Source organism: Protopterus annectens, chromosome 8.part0, assembly GCF_019279795.1.
Source record: "Protopterus annectens isolate FY-2018-M chromosome 8.part0, PAN1.0, whole genome shotgun sequence".
NCBI lineage: Eukaryota > Metazoa > Chordata > Ceratodontiformes > Protopteridae > Protopterus > Protopterus annectens.
The window spans coordinates 353,254,425-353,270,629 of NC_056741.1; the positions used below are offsets into that span (position 1 = coordinate 353,254,425).

The 16,205-nt window shown below is 44.5% G+C and overlaps 1 protein-coding gene across 4 annotated transcripts in view; it reads left to right on the top strand.

Annotated features, from left to right (window-relative positions):
• LOC122808806 (alpha-2-macroglobulin-like) overlaps positions 1-16,205 on the top strand; it is a 2,637,399-nt gene that overhangs the window by 1,791,371 nt on the left and 829,823 nt on the right. For all 4 annotated transcript variants that reach the window (XM_044079865.1, XM_044079862.1, XM_044079863.1 and 1 more), the window contains exon 21: positions 3,782-3,903. In XM_044079865.1, coding sequence (XP_043935800.1) covers positions 3,782-3,903 — 122 coding nt within the window. The remainder of the gene's footprint in view (positions 1-3,781; positions 3,904-16,205) is intronic.

Sequence of the window (16,205 nt, forward strand, 5' to 3'; positions counted from 1 at the left end):
CAAACCAATTTGCATATCAGTATCCTAGAGATGAGAGCTGTGCTTGTAGCATTGCAGGCCTTTCAGAGATTTCTCCCTCTGGAAACTATTGCAATGCAAACAGACAACATATCAGTAGTCTGGTACATCGGCAAACAGAAAGAAATGAGATCCTACCCCCTTTTTTTGGGAAGCAGTGAGGGTTTGGCAATGGGCGATTTCTTCCAACTGCTTTCTGGTAGCAATACACATACCGGGAAAGTCTAGCAGGCAAACTCAGCAGGACCATCCTCATATCTCACAAGTGGTCTCTCAGTCAGTGGCAAACATGATCTTCCACAAGTGGGGTCAACCTTGCTGCATCCTCTCTGCATTCCCCTTCAGCAACAAGTGCAGCTAGTTCTTTGCCCTTATCCCTCCTCATGGACAGTCCCTGAGAGATGATCTAGTCCATGTTTGGCCCTCCAGTCTCCAGTTTACTCTTACACTCCCCTGCCTTTCATCCCCAAATTCCTTCAGAAAGCACTTTGGTTGAAGAGCAGGCTGATCAGGTGATCCTCATTGTCCTCTTCTGGCCTCAACAGGTATGGTTTCCCTTCCTTTGGTCTCACTTAATACATCCTCCTTGGACACTGGATCACAGACCAGACATCCTTTCTCAACTCCAATAAACACAACTCCAGACAAATGCCAGATACTTTAATAAAACAACAAAGCTTTCGGATTAGAGATTCTAACACTGATGGAGGATTTGTAATCCGAAAGCTTTGTTGTTTTATTAAAGTATCTGGCATTTGTCTGGAGTTGTATTTATTGGATTCGTCACCTGGCTACAGTTTCAGCTTTATCACTGTCCTGACCTTATTTTCTTGATCGTTTCTCAACTGTCATGGCAGATTCACCCGGATGTTGCACATCTCAAGTTTGAACGTATGATTTCTCCAGTTCCAATGATGTCCAGACTTTCCAGGCTTTCCTCCCCAGTCCAAAGAATATTAGTCTGTTCGAACAAAGTTTCTACAAGGAAAGTTTACAAAAGCAAATGGAAATGATTTGCTGTTTGGGCTCATCAGAATCAATTAGATCCCTTCGCTGCTGCAGTTCCAGCAGTTCTAGACTTTCTTCCTTCGGTTTTCCAAGATGGAGCAAGTTTTTCAGCTGTTAAGGTTCAACTGGCAGCCATCTCGAACTATCATAATGGAGATAATGCTTCTTCTTTAGCATCATCTAAATTGTATAACACATTTCTTAGGGGTACCTTTTTTTAACTTAGACCTCCAATAAAGGACCCAACTCCTCTTGAGATCTCACCATGGTTTTACAAGCCTTGGTACATTCCCTTTTTGAACCTTTAGCTAAGGTGGATGTCAAGTATCTTTCTTGGAAAACTGTGTTTTTGGTAGCTATAACTTCTGCAAGATGGATGTCAGAACTTATTTATTTATTTATTTCCATTTTGGTTAACGGGGAAATCTACTGGGTCAACATGACCCGTTTTCAGTGGAGGTCTGGGAGAAAAGCTCCAAGAAAGCATTGTACAAGTTCAATTACAATAAAATGCAGGAGTATACAAGATAACATTTTATTGAGAAACACAAATAAGAATTTACAACAAGCATAGTTGGCAGAATCTGTTAAGAGGTGATTCATTTACTTTTGATGCAAGGGAAAATGAGTGTTGAGAGTGATTGTCAGTTAAATTACATCTACTGAGGAATCAGATTATGCTTGCTTTATATACATAATTAAAGTAGAAAGTAGAAAAAGATTCACAATATTTACATTAATTACAGGTTGAGTCATACGAGCATAGCTCTATGAATTTTAAGTCGGTTAAAGATAGTGAAGCTAAAGGAGTTAAAGAGAGCTTATAAAGGGTTATAGGTATGAGACTGTGGGAGATTTAGAGAGCTGTGTACAAGGGGAAAGGACCCCTAGGGCATAGAGATAGCAAGGATTAAGTAGGGTGGAGGCAGGTGCATTTCCATTTAGTGGACAAGTGTTTGAAAAGTTGGCTTTTGAAGTTGTCAGAGTTAGATGTGGTTCGTAGTGTGGAGGGAAGGGAATTTCATTTTTTTGCCTAGAGCATAAGAGAGGAGCAGTTGGCCAGCAGGCCGCTTAGGTTTGTGGATAGCAATTAGATTCTGGTGCTCAGATCTAAGTGTTCTGTTAGGAATATAAGGGGGAAGGACATTAGCTAGAGCAGGGCATTTTGTGGGATGAAATATAAGTCTATGTGCTGTGGATAGTTGCAGGAAGTCCAGGTGGTTAGACATTTCTAGCCAATTCAAGGATTGAAGGGTGAGGCAATGATGGGTGGAATGTTTGGAATTGGTGGCAAATTTAGAGATTTTATTGTAGCAGTTTTCTAGTTTGGAGGTCGTAGAGGCGGACAGGTTGGTTAGGAGAGGAGCACCATATAATAAGGAAGGAAGAAGATATGTAGTGGCCAGAGTATGCCTAGTGGAATTAGAGAGAAAGTGATTGTTCCTATACAACATACCTAGCTTTTGGTGGGTTTTTGTAATGTTTTGTTGAATGTGGGTGTCGCATTTGAGGTGTTCATCAACAGTTATGCCTAGGAGTTTAGCAGAAGGTACCACTTCTATGGGTGAGTTGGATTGGCTAAGGACTTTGAATTAATTTTTGTTATAGGAGTAGGTCTTAGGGGGGGGGGATAGTAGGATTTTAGATTTATTTGCATTGAGAGAGAGGTGGTTTTGGTGCATCCAATTTTCTGTTGTGGAGAATGCAGTTTTTGTTTTTGTCAGCAGTTCAGAGAAGTTAGTAGCAGAGCAGACTAAGGTAGAATCGTTGGCATATTGAATGATTTTTGCATCTGGAATATCAGTGTGGAAGTTATGGATGAAAATGTTGAAAAGCATGGGTCTGAAGATGGACCCCTATGGTATGCCTGTTGAGTTAGGTAAGAAGGAAGAGATGGAGTTCTTCCATTTGACTGCCTGAGATCTGTCTGACAGATAACTAGAGAACCAGGCTAGAGTTTTTGTTGAGAGGTGAAGGTTTGAGAGATGGCAGAGTAAGCGGTTGTGGGAAACAGTGTTAAATGCCTTAGGCAGATCTAGTAAAACAGCAGAAACTAGGTGTCCAGAGTCTCGGGCTTGATTGGCAGTTTCAAGGAAAGACAGAAAGGCGGTTATGGTGCTGTGGGCTGGGCGGAAACCATGCTGGGTGGGTGTGAGAAGATTGTTTTGGATTAGGAATGGCATAAGTTGGTAGTGAATGCATTTTACAAGGATTTTAGAGATTGGGGAGAGTAGAGCAATGGGGTGGAAGTTAGAGACACTTGTATTTTTGCCTCCTTTATGGAGAGGGATGATATAAGCTGAGCGCCAAAAGTTTGGGGACGTAGGATTCATTTATGGATCTGTTTATGATGATGCTGATTGGGAGAGCAATACCATCTGCAGCATATTTTAGGTAGGAGGGGGAATATTGTCTGGAGCATTACTGCATGGTTTGAGTTTGGAAAGGAGTGTATTGAAACTTCTTCATAATTACAAATCTCATGGGTAGTAGTACTGCGTTTTATACTGTGGTGTTCTATGTATATTGATTCATACAACACAAATCTATGAAAGAAAACAGTCTTTTGTGATCTATTTTTTTATGTGTTATCAGTTTCACATATGTCAGTATTACCTCTTAAATACTCTATGATTTCTGTTCTTGCACAAATGTTCACGTGCAAGAATCTGTAAGACGTTTGTATAAAGATCTCATTTAGAATAAATTAACTAGATAATTACCATTACCTAACCAAACTGCAATTTTATTGTAGGTGAAGTAAATTTCACAGTACGTGCAGAAGCTATAAAGTCTGATCAGTTATGTGGAAATGAAGAGCCAGTAGTCCCAGAGAAAGGCAGAACTGACACAGTGATCAAACCGCTTCTGGTAGAGGTACGTTTTTATAATGGTGGTCCCAGAGAAATGTAGAACTGACACGGTGATTAAAACACTTCTGGTGGAGGCAGGTCTTTATATTGGATGCTCCCTTTCTGTCTTCTTTTGATACTGGAAAGATTTTATTATATGACTTTCAAAAGGTAAAGATGGTTGCTGGTGGTACAGTCAGATGCATCTTTCATGTTCTGTGTACATGATGTCAGTCATAACACATACTTATTTTTAGCTCACGTGACCTGCCTGATTGCTTCTATTCCTAGCCCCAGTCAGTCCAATCATTAGTCCTGACACACAACAACTGGAACCATTTGTTCCCCAGCTGGAGCAAAAGTTCTATGGCCCATTCATTCTGTGGCTAATCTGAGAGTCTTATCAGTCCATTCATTCCCACTGGAGACAAGATTCAAGGCCAGGGACCTGGCTAGCTTGTGATTGTCATACAATGGCTTTCCTACCAAGTATAACTTTGCAGCATTCAATGGCTAATGCTATGCTGCTGCATTGAAGGAAGACGTGCCTCTGGATGGTTTCATAGGTTCATAGGAGATTACTAGACTAATGGCGACAGAGCCCTTACAAGCCTAGCCAGTTTTACCCAGATTTCACCCAACTATCTATCTTCTAGAGGAAGGACAACAAGAGTCAGCAAGCGGTGTTTTGATAATTTTTAAAGATTGCCTTTGTCCCTAAGGGACATGGGTACCACCCCAGAAGTGAATTTGTGATTTCCCATCCATTGGTTCAGATTGCGCTTAAAGATGGTCAGAGAAAGGCTCTGCTTCACATGAATAGGAAGTCTATTCCAGAAGAGGGGCAACCTCTGGTACACATATCTGTCTCTCCAGCATAATTTATTCATGCTAAGTATGAAGCTAAAATAGCATCACTACCTAATGATAATTCTAAGGCATTGTTTAATTATGTCTGAAAACTAAGAGGGAATGCCCAGCTCTGTGTAGAACTGGTAATAGATGGTACCATTCATACTGCACAGGAGGAAATCTCCGACCTGCTAGCTGACAGATTTGGTGCAAACTTCACCCCCCTGGCCCCACCAGCCATACCTCAAGGCATACCCAACACCAGTCCTTTCAGGTCTTATCTGCACTCTCCAAGGCCAAAAATATGGCCTCAATGGGACCAGATAACATCTGAGGATGCTTATTAAGCAATCTAAAACAGGATGTAATAGACCCACTTAGCACTGTTTTGAGCCATAGCCTGAGAACTGGCTTTTTTTCCAGCAGAGTGGAGAACAGCAACAGTAATCCCTTTGCACAAAGGGGGCCATCAACAGACCCTGGGAACTGTAGACCCATAAGTATAACCAGTTTCATCTGCAAGGCCATGGTAAGAATCATCATGGATGTTATCAACAAGGTCATAGCAACCTTAAAACTCTAGACCTAGCCCAATTTGACTTTGTTAAGGGTAGGACATGCTTATTAAACATGCTGGACTTCTTCTAAAAAGTTACCAAAGCCCTGGATGAAGGTAAGACAGTGCATACTGCCTATCTTGACCTGGCCAAGGCTTTTTACACAATCCCCCACTCAGGTATCATTGAAAAACTCTCTCAGTTAGGGATTAATCCATACATCACTAGATGGCTAGCCAGCTGGCTCACCAACAGAACACATACTGTAAAACTTTGTGACTCCATCTCAACCAGTTGACCCGATTCTCTTCTGGTTCCTTTACTGTTTGGAATCTACTTCCCTGAAGCCCAGGCTAAATTAGATGGCCTTTGTGTTCGCTGATGATTACATATTGGGTGAAATTAATGAGACGCTAATGATATATGCATACTACAGGAAGAACTAACACAGACAAATGACTAGTGCTAAGGCCACAGTCTAAAACTAAACACAAAAAGTGCATTATTATTCCCTTTGGCAATGTAGAATTCCCTGCTAACTACAGTTTTGGCCACACACCCCCAAGCTCAAAACCAGAGGTGTGAGACCTAAGAACACAAGTAGAAAGCAGTCTGAACTTCATCCACTAGGTTTCCTCTGTGGCAAGGAAAGCATTCTACATTGTACATCTCATAAGTAAAGGCGTCAAATCCAGGTCTAAGGATGCAAGCTCCACTGTACTGGACCCTCATCAAACCACTAATAGAGTACAATGCTCCTTTCTGCATGTACCTCAACAGACACCTGCAGCAGCTGGAGAGACAACAGAGTTTCCTTACCAAGAAAATACAGGGCCTCAAAAGGATTATGTATATGGATAGACTAAAAGCTCAGTCACTGTACTCTGTATCATGTAAGCTGTTGAGAGGAGACTTGTACCTGGCCTACAGAGCAGTCCCTGACCCTGCCCTGATGGATATGCTTCACTTACACAACTCTTATGACACCAGAGTCACTCCTTCTAGGGATCTTAACCTAGCTTGTGATATTAACAGAACATGCTGAAGAGACAAATATGTCTCTCAAAGACTGACGCTCCTGTAGAACAAACTTCCAATTCACATGAAGCAGAGCTCCTCACTGACCCTATTCAAGCGCAACCTGGTCAAATGGATGGTAGATTGCAAATTCACCCCAAATGTGGTACCCATATCTCTCATGGACAGGGGGGTCAGTACTGACCATAGACTAGCTCTGCAAAATACATTCACTTAATAAGGACAGTTGGGACAACCTGGGATTAACATAGCTAGGCTTGTAAGACCTCTAGGGCCACTAGCCTAGTAACCTCCTGTGAATCTATGAACCTATATCAGAGATCAGGTTTAGATCCTTGGAGAAGGCAACCCTCATACAGTTAGTTTTGTGAATAATGCATCATTTTCATCAGGACTGGTGTTAGAGACTGCCGTGTATGGCAGACATAGATCAACCCACAGTAATCTGTAGGAAATTGAATACAGTGATAGGGCACTTTTAATTTGTCCTCATACCCTGTATTTTTTTTTTTTTTTTTGTGTGTGTGAGAAAAGTTTGAGGATGCTCCAGCTGTTGCATGTGCCTGTAAAGGTACATGCCAAATGGTGCATTGTACTCGATTATTGGTCTGATGATGGGTGAGTACAGTGGTACTATGACATCTTTAGATCTGGACGCCATGTCCTTACGTATAACCTGAGCCACAAAGAAGGATTTCCTCACCACTGTGGACACAATTTGGTCAATGTTCAGATTACTATATATCTGAGTACACAGATATATTGCTACTGGGTCCACTGTTGGGGGGGGGGGGTGCTATCAATGTTGTAATTTGCAGGGGTGTGTAAATTCCCAAATGGTATTATTATGCACTTCTTTGCATTTAGTTTGAGGCCATGGCTCTGATGCCAATCATTAGTCTGCATCAGTCCTTTCTGTAGGATATCAACAGTTTGGGGAGTCAATGATTGACTCCAACTTGCAGTCATCAGCAAGTCAGCCAAAGGTCATCTACATTTGCTTTGACATCTGAGAATTATATCCCAAACAGGAAGTCGTCCAGCACTGAACCCTTTGGTACTCCATTGGTGACTGGTCTCATGCTGGATGTGGAATCCCCCACGCTAATAACATGTTTCCTATCTGTGAGCCATTTGGGTATTTATCGGGTGACATAGAGGTTTATGCCCAGTTCTGTGAGTTTATCTATAATACCCAAGTGAGGTATTGTGTCATATGTCTTGGCCAGCCCAAGGTAGGCAATATGCACTGACTTACCCTCATCCATGGCCTTGGTGACCTTTTCAAAGAAATCCACCAGACTGAGCAGTCAGGACCTGCCCTTGATGAAGCTGAACTGGGTTGGGTCTAGAGTCTGGAGATTTCCTATGTCATCTTTAATCAGGGCATAACAAGCCTCATGTAAAATGCAGTATGTAGCTACTATGACCCAGATCTGAGCAATGCCCTTCAGTACCCCATTTTGAGAGCTAAGGCTAGCAGTGCTGTATTTGGAGCCAACCTCCACACACACATAGACACTGATGTATCAGCATTGGCTGCTCACTGTCATCCCCCTGTCACCAAGACCTTTCAACAACTCAAGGTGCTAATTAAACTCAGGTCATCTGGGGTAGAGTCAGGGCTTTATCTCTCCACACCACAGGGCCCAGTAGTCTTAACATGTATTATATTTCTGCTTTACTGCACCTCATATATTTTGGAAAGCTAGCTATAAATCTAAAACACTAGTTTTAGTCATCATGCTTGTATTGTTTAATGAGATTATTACTTTAACAATGGACTGTTTCAGTAAGGTCTCAGAGTAGTGCTTACAGCTGATGTTCACCACTGACTTAAATAACCGCATGCCCTATCCTTACAGCATGTATTATCACAGACTTTTAATTTTACAAAACTTGTGTTTTTATTTCATCATTCTCATGATAATTCTTGTACTGTGTTATAACAGGTAAACTTACACTGATACACTAAACAAATAGTTGACTTTACAGGTGGGTGGCATCAATCTGAATCTTGTTAATACAGAGTTTACTCTAGAGACTGGAGCACAACACTGTTATACAAAACCTTCTGTATTCTTTCAAACACTGACATGAAATCTAAACAGTCTTTGTTTCTGACTGGTATCCTTAAACGACTTCACTTATCTGTTAATATTTTATATCATGTTTCATAGGATCTTCCTCTTAACAGCAGTCTTTGCGCTGTAATGGTAAAGGTTCTAAGCAATTATGAGAGACAAAATATTTTGAAGAAGTAACCTCTGTGGCAATCTTTGCTTTTTCATGGCATAATAGAGTATTTTGAACAGTATAGTTTGTATTGGCCATAGACTAAAATTGTACTAGTTCTTTTTTTCAAACACCTTTATTGAATTATCACTTGTGACAGGGGCAAATTTACATTCAGATAAAAGTAATCAAACTATATTAACATAACAAACAATCTGAAGTAGTTAACTTCATTTGATCAGCAACCTGTGGGTTACAGATCCGACATGGATCCGAGCCGGCAGCATACCAAGCAAAAAGATCCGAGCTCCAAGCTCCTCCCCCTTACCCATACTATACTGCAACCTTCTTCCAATCCCCAGATCTTGTTTTCCGCGGCTTTGCCAAGCACAGGATTCTTAGAGCTCCAGGCAAGTTTAGCAATATTTTACTTCAAACTTCTATTTTAGTCTACTTTTTTTGTGTGTGCATGTATTTTAATACCTTTCTTTGGGTGTTCTTTTGCCCTAGCCTTTATTTCCCCTTTATCTTTGGGAGTTACTCATCCCTTTGTAGGCCCCTATTTTTCCCTCTTTCACGTGCATGTGTGTGGCTCTGTGTGTGTCTCTAGTATGGCTGAAAGTCATAAAGTGACTTTTTCTAAATGCTCTGAGTGTGGCCATAAGCAATCACCAGTGGATGGTCACACTCAGTGCGTGATTTGCTTGGAGGTTCCGCACCTGTCTTCGGGCTGCCAGATTTGTGCGGCCTTTAACCCTCGAGCCTTAAGGGATAGGAGGAACAAGCTGATTCTGGCTGGTCTTTTTTACCCGTGGAATCAGCTTCTTCTCCTTTCCACTCTGTTGCGACAGCCGCGGCTGCGGCTGCCCAGCCAACCATCCCTCTTCCCCTGTCTGGGACTCACCCTCCCACCTTGTCTCAGGGAGAACGAGAGGCCAAGAAGGATAAAAAAGAGAGAAGAGAGAGAGCGCGAGAAAAGAGAGAGAAAGAAGCTGCAAGCGGCAGGCTGAATTGGACCCCTCAGCTCCTCCTGCTAAGGTGGTCTCTTCTCCATTAAGAGTGTCCAAGCCTTCCTCCACAAGGCTCTGTTCACCACGTTTCTCCCCAGAGCTGGAGGAGGAGACCCAATCAGCCTTGAGGTCATCATCGTGTCGGCCCTCTCGGCCGGCTTCGGTGCTTCCTCCTGGTCTATTCACAATATTTCAGAGGCAGATATGGACTGGATTATGCGTCGATTCTTGCAAACTCAGCTGCATATGGGAGTGTTGCTGCCCCCCCCCCGGGGGGGGATTTCAGCTCCACTGTTCACCCCGATAGCTCCTTCTCCGATCCACCACCAGAGTTCGGAGTCCTTGGATCCGAGGAGCCCCGGAGTCAGGGGGTCGGCACTGATGGTTATTACTACCTCGACGCCGGCCATGCCCTCGAGCTTATTGGATCCACATTCAGGTCCGAGTTCTCGGAGCCAAGAGCTGGTTATCAGATCCGGGGAGGTGAGTGTGTCTTCGGCTCCCTTGCGGTCGGAGCACACCATCCTCCCGGGTCCAACCGCTTCGGCTCTGGCACTGATCCCTTCATCAGATCTGAGGTCCCCGGCCACTTGTCTTAGAGAGGCCAGTTCCCCTTCAGCGTTCAATGTGGTGGAGAGGGTTCTCTCTGGGGGATCGAGACCCCTCACTCTTTCCTCAGGGTCTGCCCCCGCTCCCTCACAGCTCAATTTGTCCTGCATCATCCAGTCCCCCCAGGGAGAGCCTGTGTCATTGACACCCCAGCCAGTTCCCCTGTAGGAACATGAATCCATTGGTGAGCCCCCCTGGGACAGTACCCCCAAGGAGGTCCCTCACAAGCACCTTTGCAAAAGAAGGCACTTGGACTCCCCTGAGTCCCTCACTGAGGATACTGATTTGGAGGAAGGGGAGGGTTCCCCCAAATCACCTTCCCGACGACATCTCATTTGGAGATATTATGGAAATACTCCGCCAAAGGGGGGGGGGTCTGCCCAAAACCCCTTTTCGGATGATTCGGTATTCCTGGAGGCGTTCGACACAGGCCCATCTAACTCTTGTGTGTCCCCCCCTGCCGACCCCCTGGTCGACCTGATTATGACCAGGGCGTGGAAGGAGCCAGACACTGTAGATCCAATACCTAGAAGGCCCGATAAGGTTCCCCCTGCAGACAGACCTTCGTGGAGCAAGGGTTCACCGGTTGATGCCATGGTGGTGGCGGCAGCCACCAAAAAGGAACTCTCCCAGGAAAGTTCTTCGGTCCATCCCCCTGACAAGGAGTCTCTGGCAATGGACCGCATTGGAAGCAGACTTTTGCTTCAGCTACCTTCTCCATAAGGGTGCTGAATTACTTGGCCCAATGTAATCCGAATGCAGCGGGACCTGGTCAAAGAGTATGCTGAGTCTCCCCCAGATTCCATGTCGGCCGAGAATAAATGGACTTTCTCGGCTCGTATGAACACTCTCAAGTCAATGTCTAATACTTCTATGCGGCTACTTTCCCATGCCATGGAGGGAGCTGCTAGAGCTAGCGGGTCCGGTATTGCCTTAAGGCATCATGCCTGGCTTCAACTTTCCGATTTCTTGAAACCCTTCAAGGCGTCCTTCGTGAATGCACCCTTTGACGGGTCAACCCTCTTCGGAAAGACCATCCAGAAGATGCTGGTCCAGAGCGAGAAAGACGGGAAAACACTGTCAGCCGTCAGAATATGCTTCTCTACCCCTCAAAGGTCCTTCTCTAGGAACCAGCGAGGGCAAAAGAAGATGTGGTTCCAGAAATCTCAGCAGGCCCAGAACACTCAGGACTCCTTCTCCCCAAGAGGCAGAGGGGGACAAGGTGGATGCCGGCCCAGAGGTAGAGGGGGACCGAAGAACTTCAGGTCATGGGAACCCTTTTCCGACCCACCCACGCAGCAGCCCTGAGGGGTTGCCCAACTGCTCCTCTCTGGAGGTAGTCGGGGGCATTTTTCGAGGCACCTGGCTCAATGGGAGTCCATCACGACAGATCGCTGGTGCTTCAGATAATATCCAGAAGCTATTCAGTCCCCTTCATAAACAAGCCCCCTTACTCAAGGCACCTCCCAGATGTCCCACCCACTCAAAGGGAGGCCGCAGCTTTGGAAATAAAAAGCTGTTAGGAAAAAGAACCATCCAGCATGTGCCTCTAGACCAGTCTGGATCAGGCATCTACTCCAGGTTTTTTCTGGTGCCAAAAAAGACGGGGGATTTAAGGCCGATTCTCGACCTGTCAACAATGAACCTTTTCGTTGCCAAGGAGAAATTCTGGATGGTGATGATTCAATCCATCCTGCCCCTCTTGCAGGAGGAGGACTGGATGTGCTCCATAGACCTCAAGGATGCATGCTACCATATTCTCATGGAAAGACGGTCCAGGAAGTTTCTCCACTTTTGGCTAGGGGCCAGTCATTACCAGTTCAGGGTCCTACCCTTCAGTCTCACCACAGTCCCCAGGGTGTTCACCAAGGTCATGGCAGTTGTAGCGGCCCACCTGAGGCTCCAGGGCATACAGGTCTTCCTGTACCTAGACGACTGGCTCCTCACTACCCCCACCAGGCATCTACTTTTTCTAGCCAGGGATTTCTTCCTCCAGATGTCACTCTGGTTGGGGATAACCATAAATGTCAAGAAATATTTCCTCCAGCCTGTTCAAGTGTTAGACTTCATAGGGGCCAGGATAGATACCCTCCAGGCCAGGGCCATCCTAACATCAGACAGACTTCACAGCATGACTCTGCATGTGCTAGCCCTCTTTCAGTCCCCTGCTCCCCCAGCCGAATTAGTCCTGAAAGCTTTGGGGCCCATGGCGGCAGTGATCAATCTGATTCCTTACACTCGTCTGCACATGAAGGCACTACAGTGGACGTTGCAAGTCCAGTGGTCTATTCTACACCACCCTCTAGACTTCCTGATTCCCCTCAGCAGGCTTTGCAGGAACTCCCTCATGTGGTGGCTTCAATCCTGAGCCCTTTGGGAAGGACAACCTTTTGTTATGTCACCACCTTAGGCCACGGTGACCACGGATGCCTCCCACCTAGGGTGGGGGGGGGCATTGTGCAGGCAGGACTGTCCAAGGCATGTGGACTCAGACTGAGACTGTACTGCATATAAATGTCCTGGAGATGAGGGTGGTCCTTTTGGCGTTGCAGGCCCTTCATGCCTCTCTTCCTCCGTGGACTATTGCTATCCAGTCGGTCAATATGTCAGTGGTCTGGTATATCAACAAACAGGGGTGAACCAGGTCTTACCCCCTTTGCTGAGAGGCCATGAGAGTTTGGGAATGGGCGATCTTCACCAACCGCTTCCTGTTAGCAACGCACATTCCGGGTCGGTCCAACATACTGGCGGATAAATTGAGCAGAACTGTCCTCTCTCCTTACGAGTGGTCTCTGAATCCTTGTGTAGCAGAACAGATCTTCCTCAAGTGGGGTCAGCCTTGCTGCGATCTCTTTGCATCGCCTTCCAACGCGAAGTGCATCAAGTTTTTCGCTCTAATTCCTCCTTTGGGAGAAGCCCCCAGAGATGCTGTAGTCCATGCTTGGCCGCCCAGTCTTCTTTATGTGTATCCTCCACTTTTGCTTATGACAAAATTTCTGCAGAAAGCTCGCCAGTTGGAGAGCAAGATTATCCTCATAGCCCCATTCTGGCCTTGTCAAGTCTGGTCCGCCTGCCTGCGGTCTCATCTCATAGCTCCACTCTGGATCTCAGATCCCATTCCAGATCTGATTTCTCATCCCTCGGGAATGACTCCTTCGAACCGGGACGGTCTGAAGCTCTCAGCTAGGCTGATCCAGTTCCCCTAGTTGCCAGGACTCCCGGTATCTCTTCCCGAGTCAAGTCTATCCTGGTGGTGGCACATAAACTCTCTACCAGGAAGATTTACAGTAGCAAATGGAAACGTTTTTCAATTTGGGCTTCACAAAAGAACTTGGACCCTTTCACCGCTCCTGTTTCAGCGGTACTGGAATTCTTGTCTCATATTTTTTAGCAAGGGGCCAGCTCATCTACTGTGAAGGTCCAGCTGGCTGCCATTTCCCATTTTCATATTGGGGACAACTTTGGTTCCTTCGCTGCTGCCAGAATTTGTAAGACCTTTCTAAAAGACACTTTTCTTTTGAGACCCCTTGTTAGAAATTCATCCCCACCATGGGATCTGACCTTAGTTCTTCAGGCGTTAGTTGCACCTCCCTTTGAACCCACAGCTTCCGTTGATCTGAAGTTCTTGTCGTGGAAGACGGTCTTTTTGGTAACAATTACTTCAGCCAGGAGAGTGTCGGAGCTTCAGGCTCTCTGGTATTAAACCTCCATACCTTGTGTTTCATTAGGATAGGGTATCTCTCAGGACTAATCCCTCCTTTCTCCCTAAAGTTGCTTCTGAGATTACATTAATCAGTCCATTAATTTGCCTGTCTTTTTCCCTAATTTCCAGAACAAAGGAGAATTTAAACTTCATTTTCTGGATGTTCACAGACAGTTACATTTTTATTTGCACAAGACGGCTGTCTTTCATAAATCTGATCAACTCTTTGTCTCCTTTTCTAAGCCTTTTCTAGGGAAACCAGTTTCTAAGGTGATTCTTGCCAGGTGGATTTCGAATTGTATCTTACAAGCATACAGAGAGTCTGGCTTACCAGAACCAGTGGGAGTTCATAATCATTCTACGCTTGCTATGGCAACGTCTGCTGCATTCTGGTCTAGGGTTTCCATGGATGATATTTGTTCAGCAGCTACCTGGGTGTCCTCTCACACCTTTATCTCTCATTATAAACTGGATTTGGTGTCTAGAGGAAGGGCTGCCTTTCGCTCTGCAGTGCTCCGGAATATCCTTCCTTAAGGGCCTCACAAGATTCGGGTAGCTGGGGACTCTGTCCCACAGGTGCTGATCAAATGAAGTTAATTACTTCAGATAAAGAAGTTATGTACTCACCATAATGTTCCATCTGAGTAGGTAAACTTCATTTGTCAACAACTGTCCCTCCCTTCTTCCCCCTGACCTTCATGGTTATTTAGCTGAGCTCGAGGTTCAGACTTATGAGCTTTACTTTGTCCTTGAGTCTGGTGTCTCAGGTTGTTAGTTTGTTTTGTTATTATGTGCAGGTGGCAAACACGATCTGAGGATTGGAAGGAGGTTGCAGTGTAGTATGGGTAAGGGGAGGAGCTTGGAGCTTTGATCTTTTTGCTTGGTATGCTGCTGGCTCGGATCTGTGTCAGATCAGTAACCCACAGGTTGCTGACAAATGAAGTTTACCTACTCAGATGGAACGTTATGGTGAGTACATAACTTCTTTTTTTACTGCACCTCAGAAAATCCAAATCTCATCGAGCTACGCCCTCGAGAGACTTGAACCTCAGCACTGAAATAAATAGGACATGCTGGAGGGACAGATTCATAACCCAGAGGCTCCCTTCACTCTGGAATAAAATCGCAGTCCAGGTTAGGCAGAGGCCCTCATTGACTCTCTTCAAGAGGAATCTTGATGAGTGGATCGGAGATCGTAGGTTTACCCCGGGTATCACTTCTGTATCACTGTTAGACAGAGGCACAGTATACTAACCCCGAAAAAGGGCATAGCAAAATTAATCTAAAATGGGTGGTGAAAGCCAAACACATTCTGGCTAGGCTTATAAATGCCCTAGGGCAGATAGCCTAGTATGAACCTATGAACCTATATGTATTGCTATATATCATATAACTAAGCAACATTACATACATTATTCAGTTCCTGCTTAACAAGAAACATCTTTAATACCATCCAACACATTTAGCTTTCACTGATTCCTGTTTCATTTCATTTATTTTATTTATTCATTGTCAGCTAAGTAGGTGTGCAAATTATGTCCCATTTTTAGATATGACACAGAAAGTACAGTAAACTCTCAGTTAACTGGCACCCGTGGGGACTGGTATATGCCAGATAACTGTAGTTTCTGGTTTCTTGAGAGTTACTGTTAAAACAGGCCTGACTAATACTGTATACTATGCTATTTTTTTGGTTTGCCTTGTTCATAGGTTGGGGAGAGAGGGAATTTATTCTTATCTTCCTTTTTAAAACTCAAAAACTCTAAAAATGTGAGGTATGTTTCTGTGAGGGGGGGGCAGAAAATGCAGCACATGAAAATTGTATTGTATTTCTTCGATTATTTTTTTTTCCTGGTTGCTTGAGAGTTTTGGTTGCTTGAGTTCCGGTTAACTGAGAGTTTACTGTATATGTCGAGTAGATGATCAGAGGTGTTTACTAGGCTAATGGCCCTGGAGCCTTTACAAGCCTAGCCCAAAAAAAATTGTCCAAGCACCGTGCCACCAATGTTAGTTCACAGTGCCCCTAAATGTATCAGTGACTTGTTTAGCTGTAGATATCAAACCTTGGTTGTTGTCTGTGTCTTTGAATTTATCACATGTACTCTTGCTAGCAATTTTTTTCTTGAATATGACAATGCCTTCATGCTAGCTCTATTTGTTACACACCTTTTTACAAGTAACAGTTAATGTTACATTAATGCCAGCCAGACTAGTGCTTAATTTGAGTTTAATCATTTGTGCACTAAGACAGACACCTTCTTGTCAGATGCAGCATTTATTGTAAAAGATGTTAAAATTAGCATTAGGTGAGTGTGCCATGTAT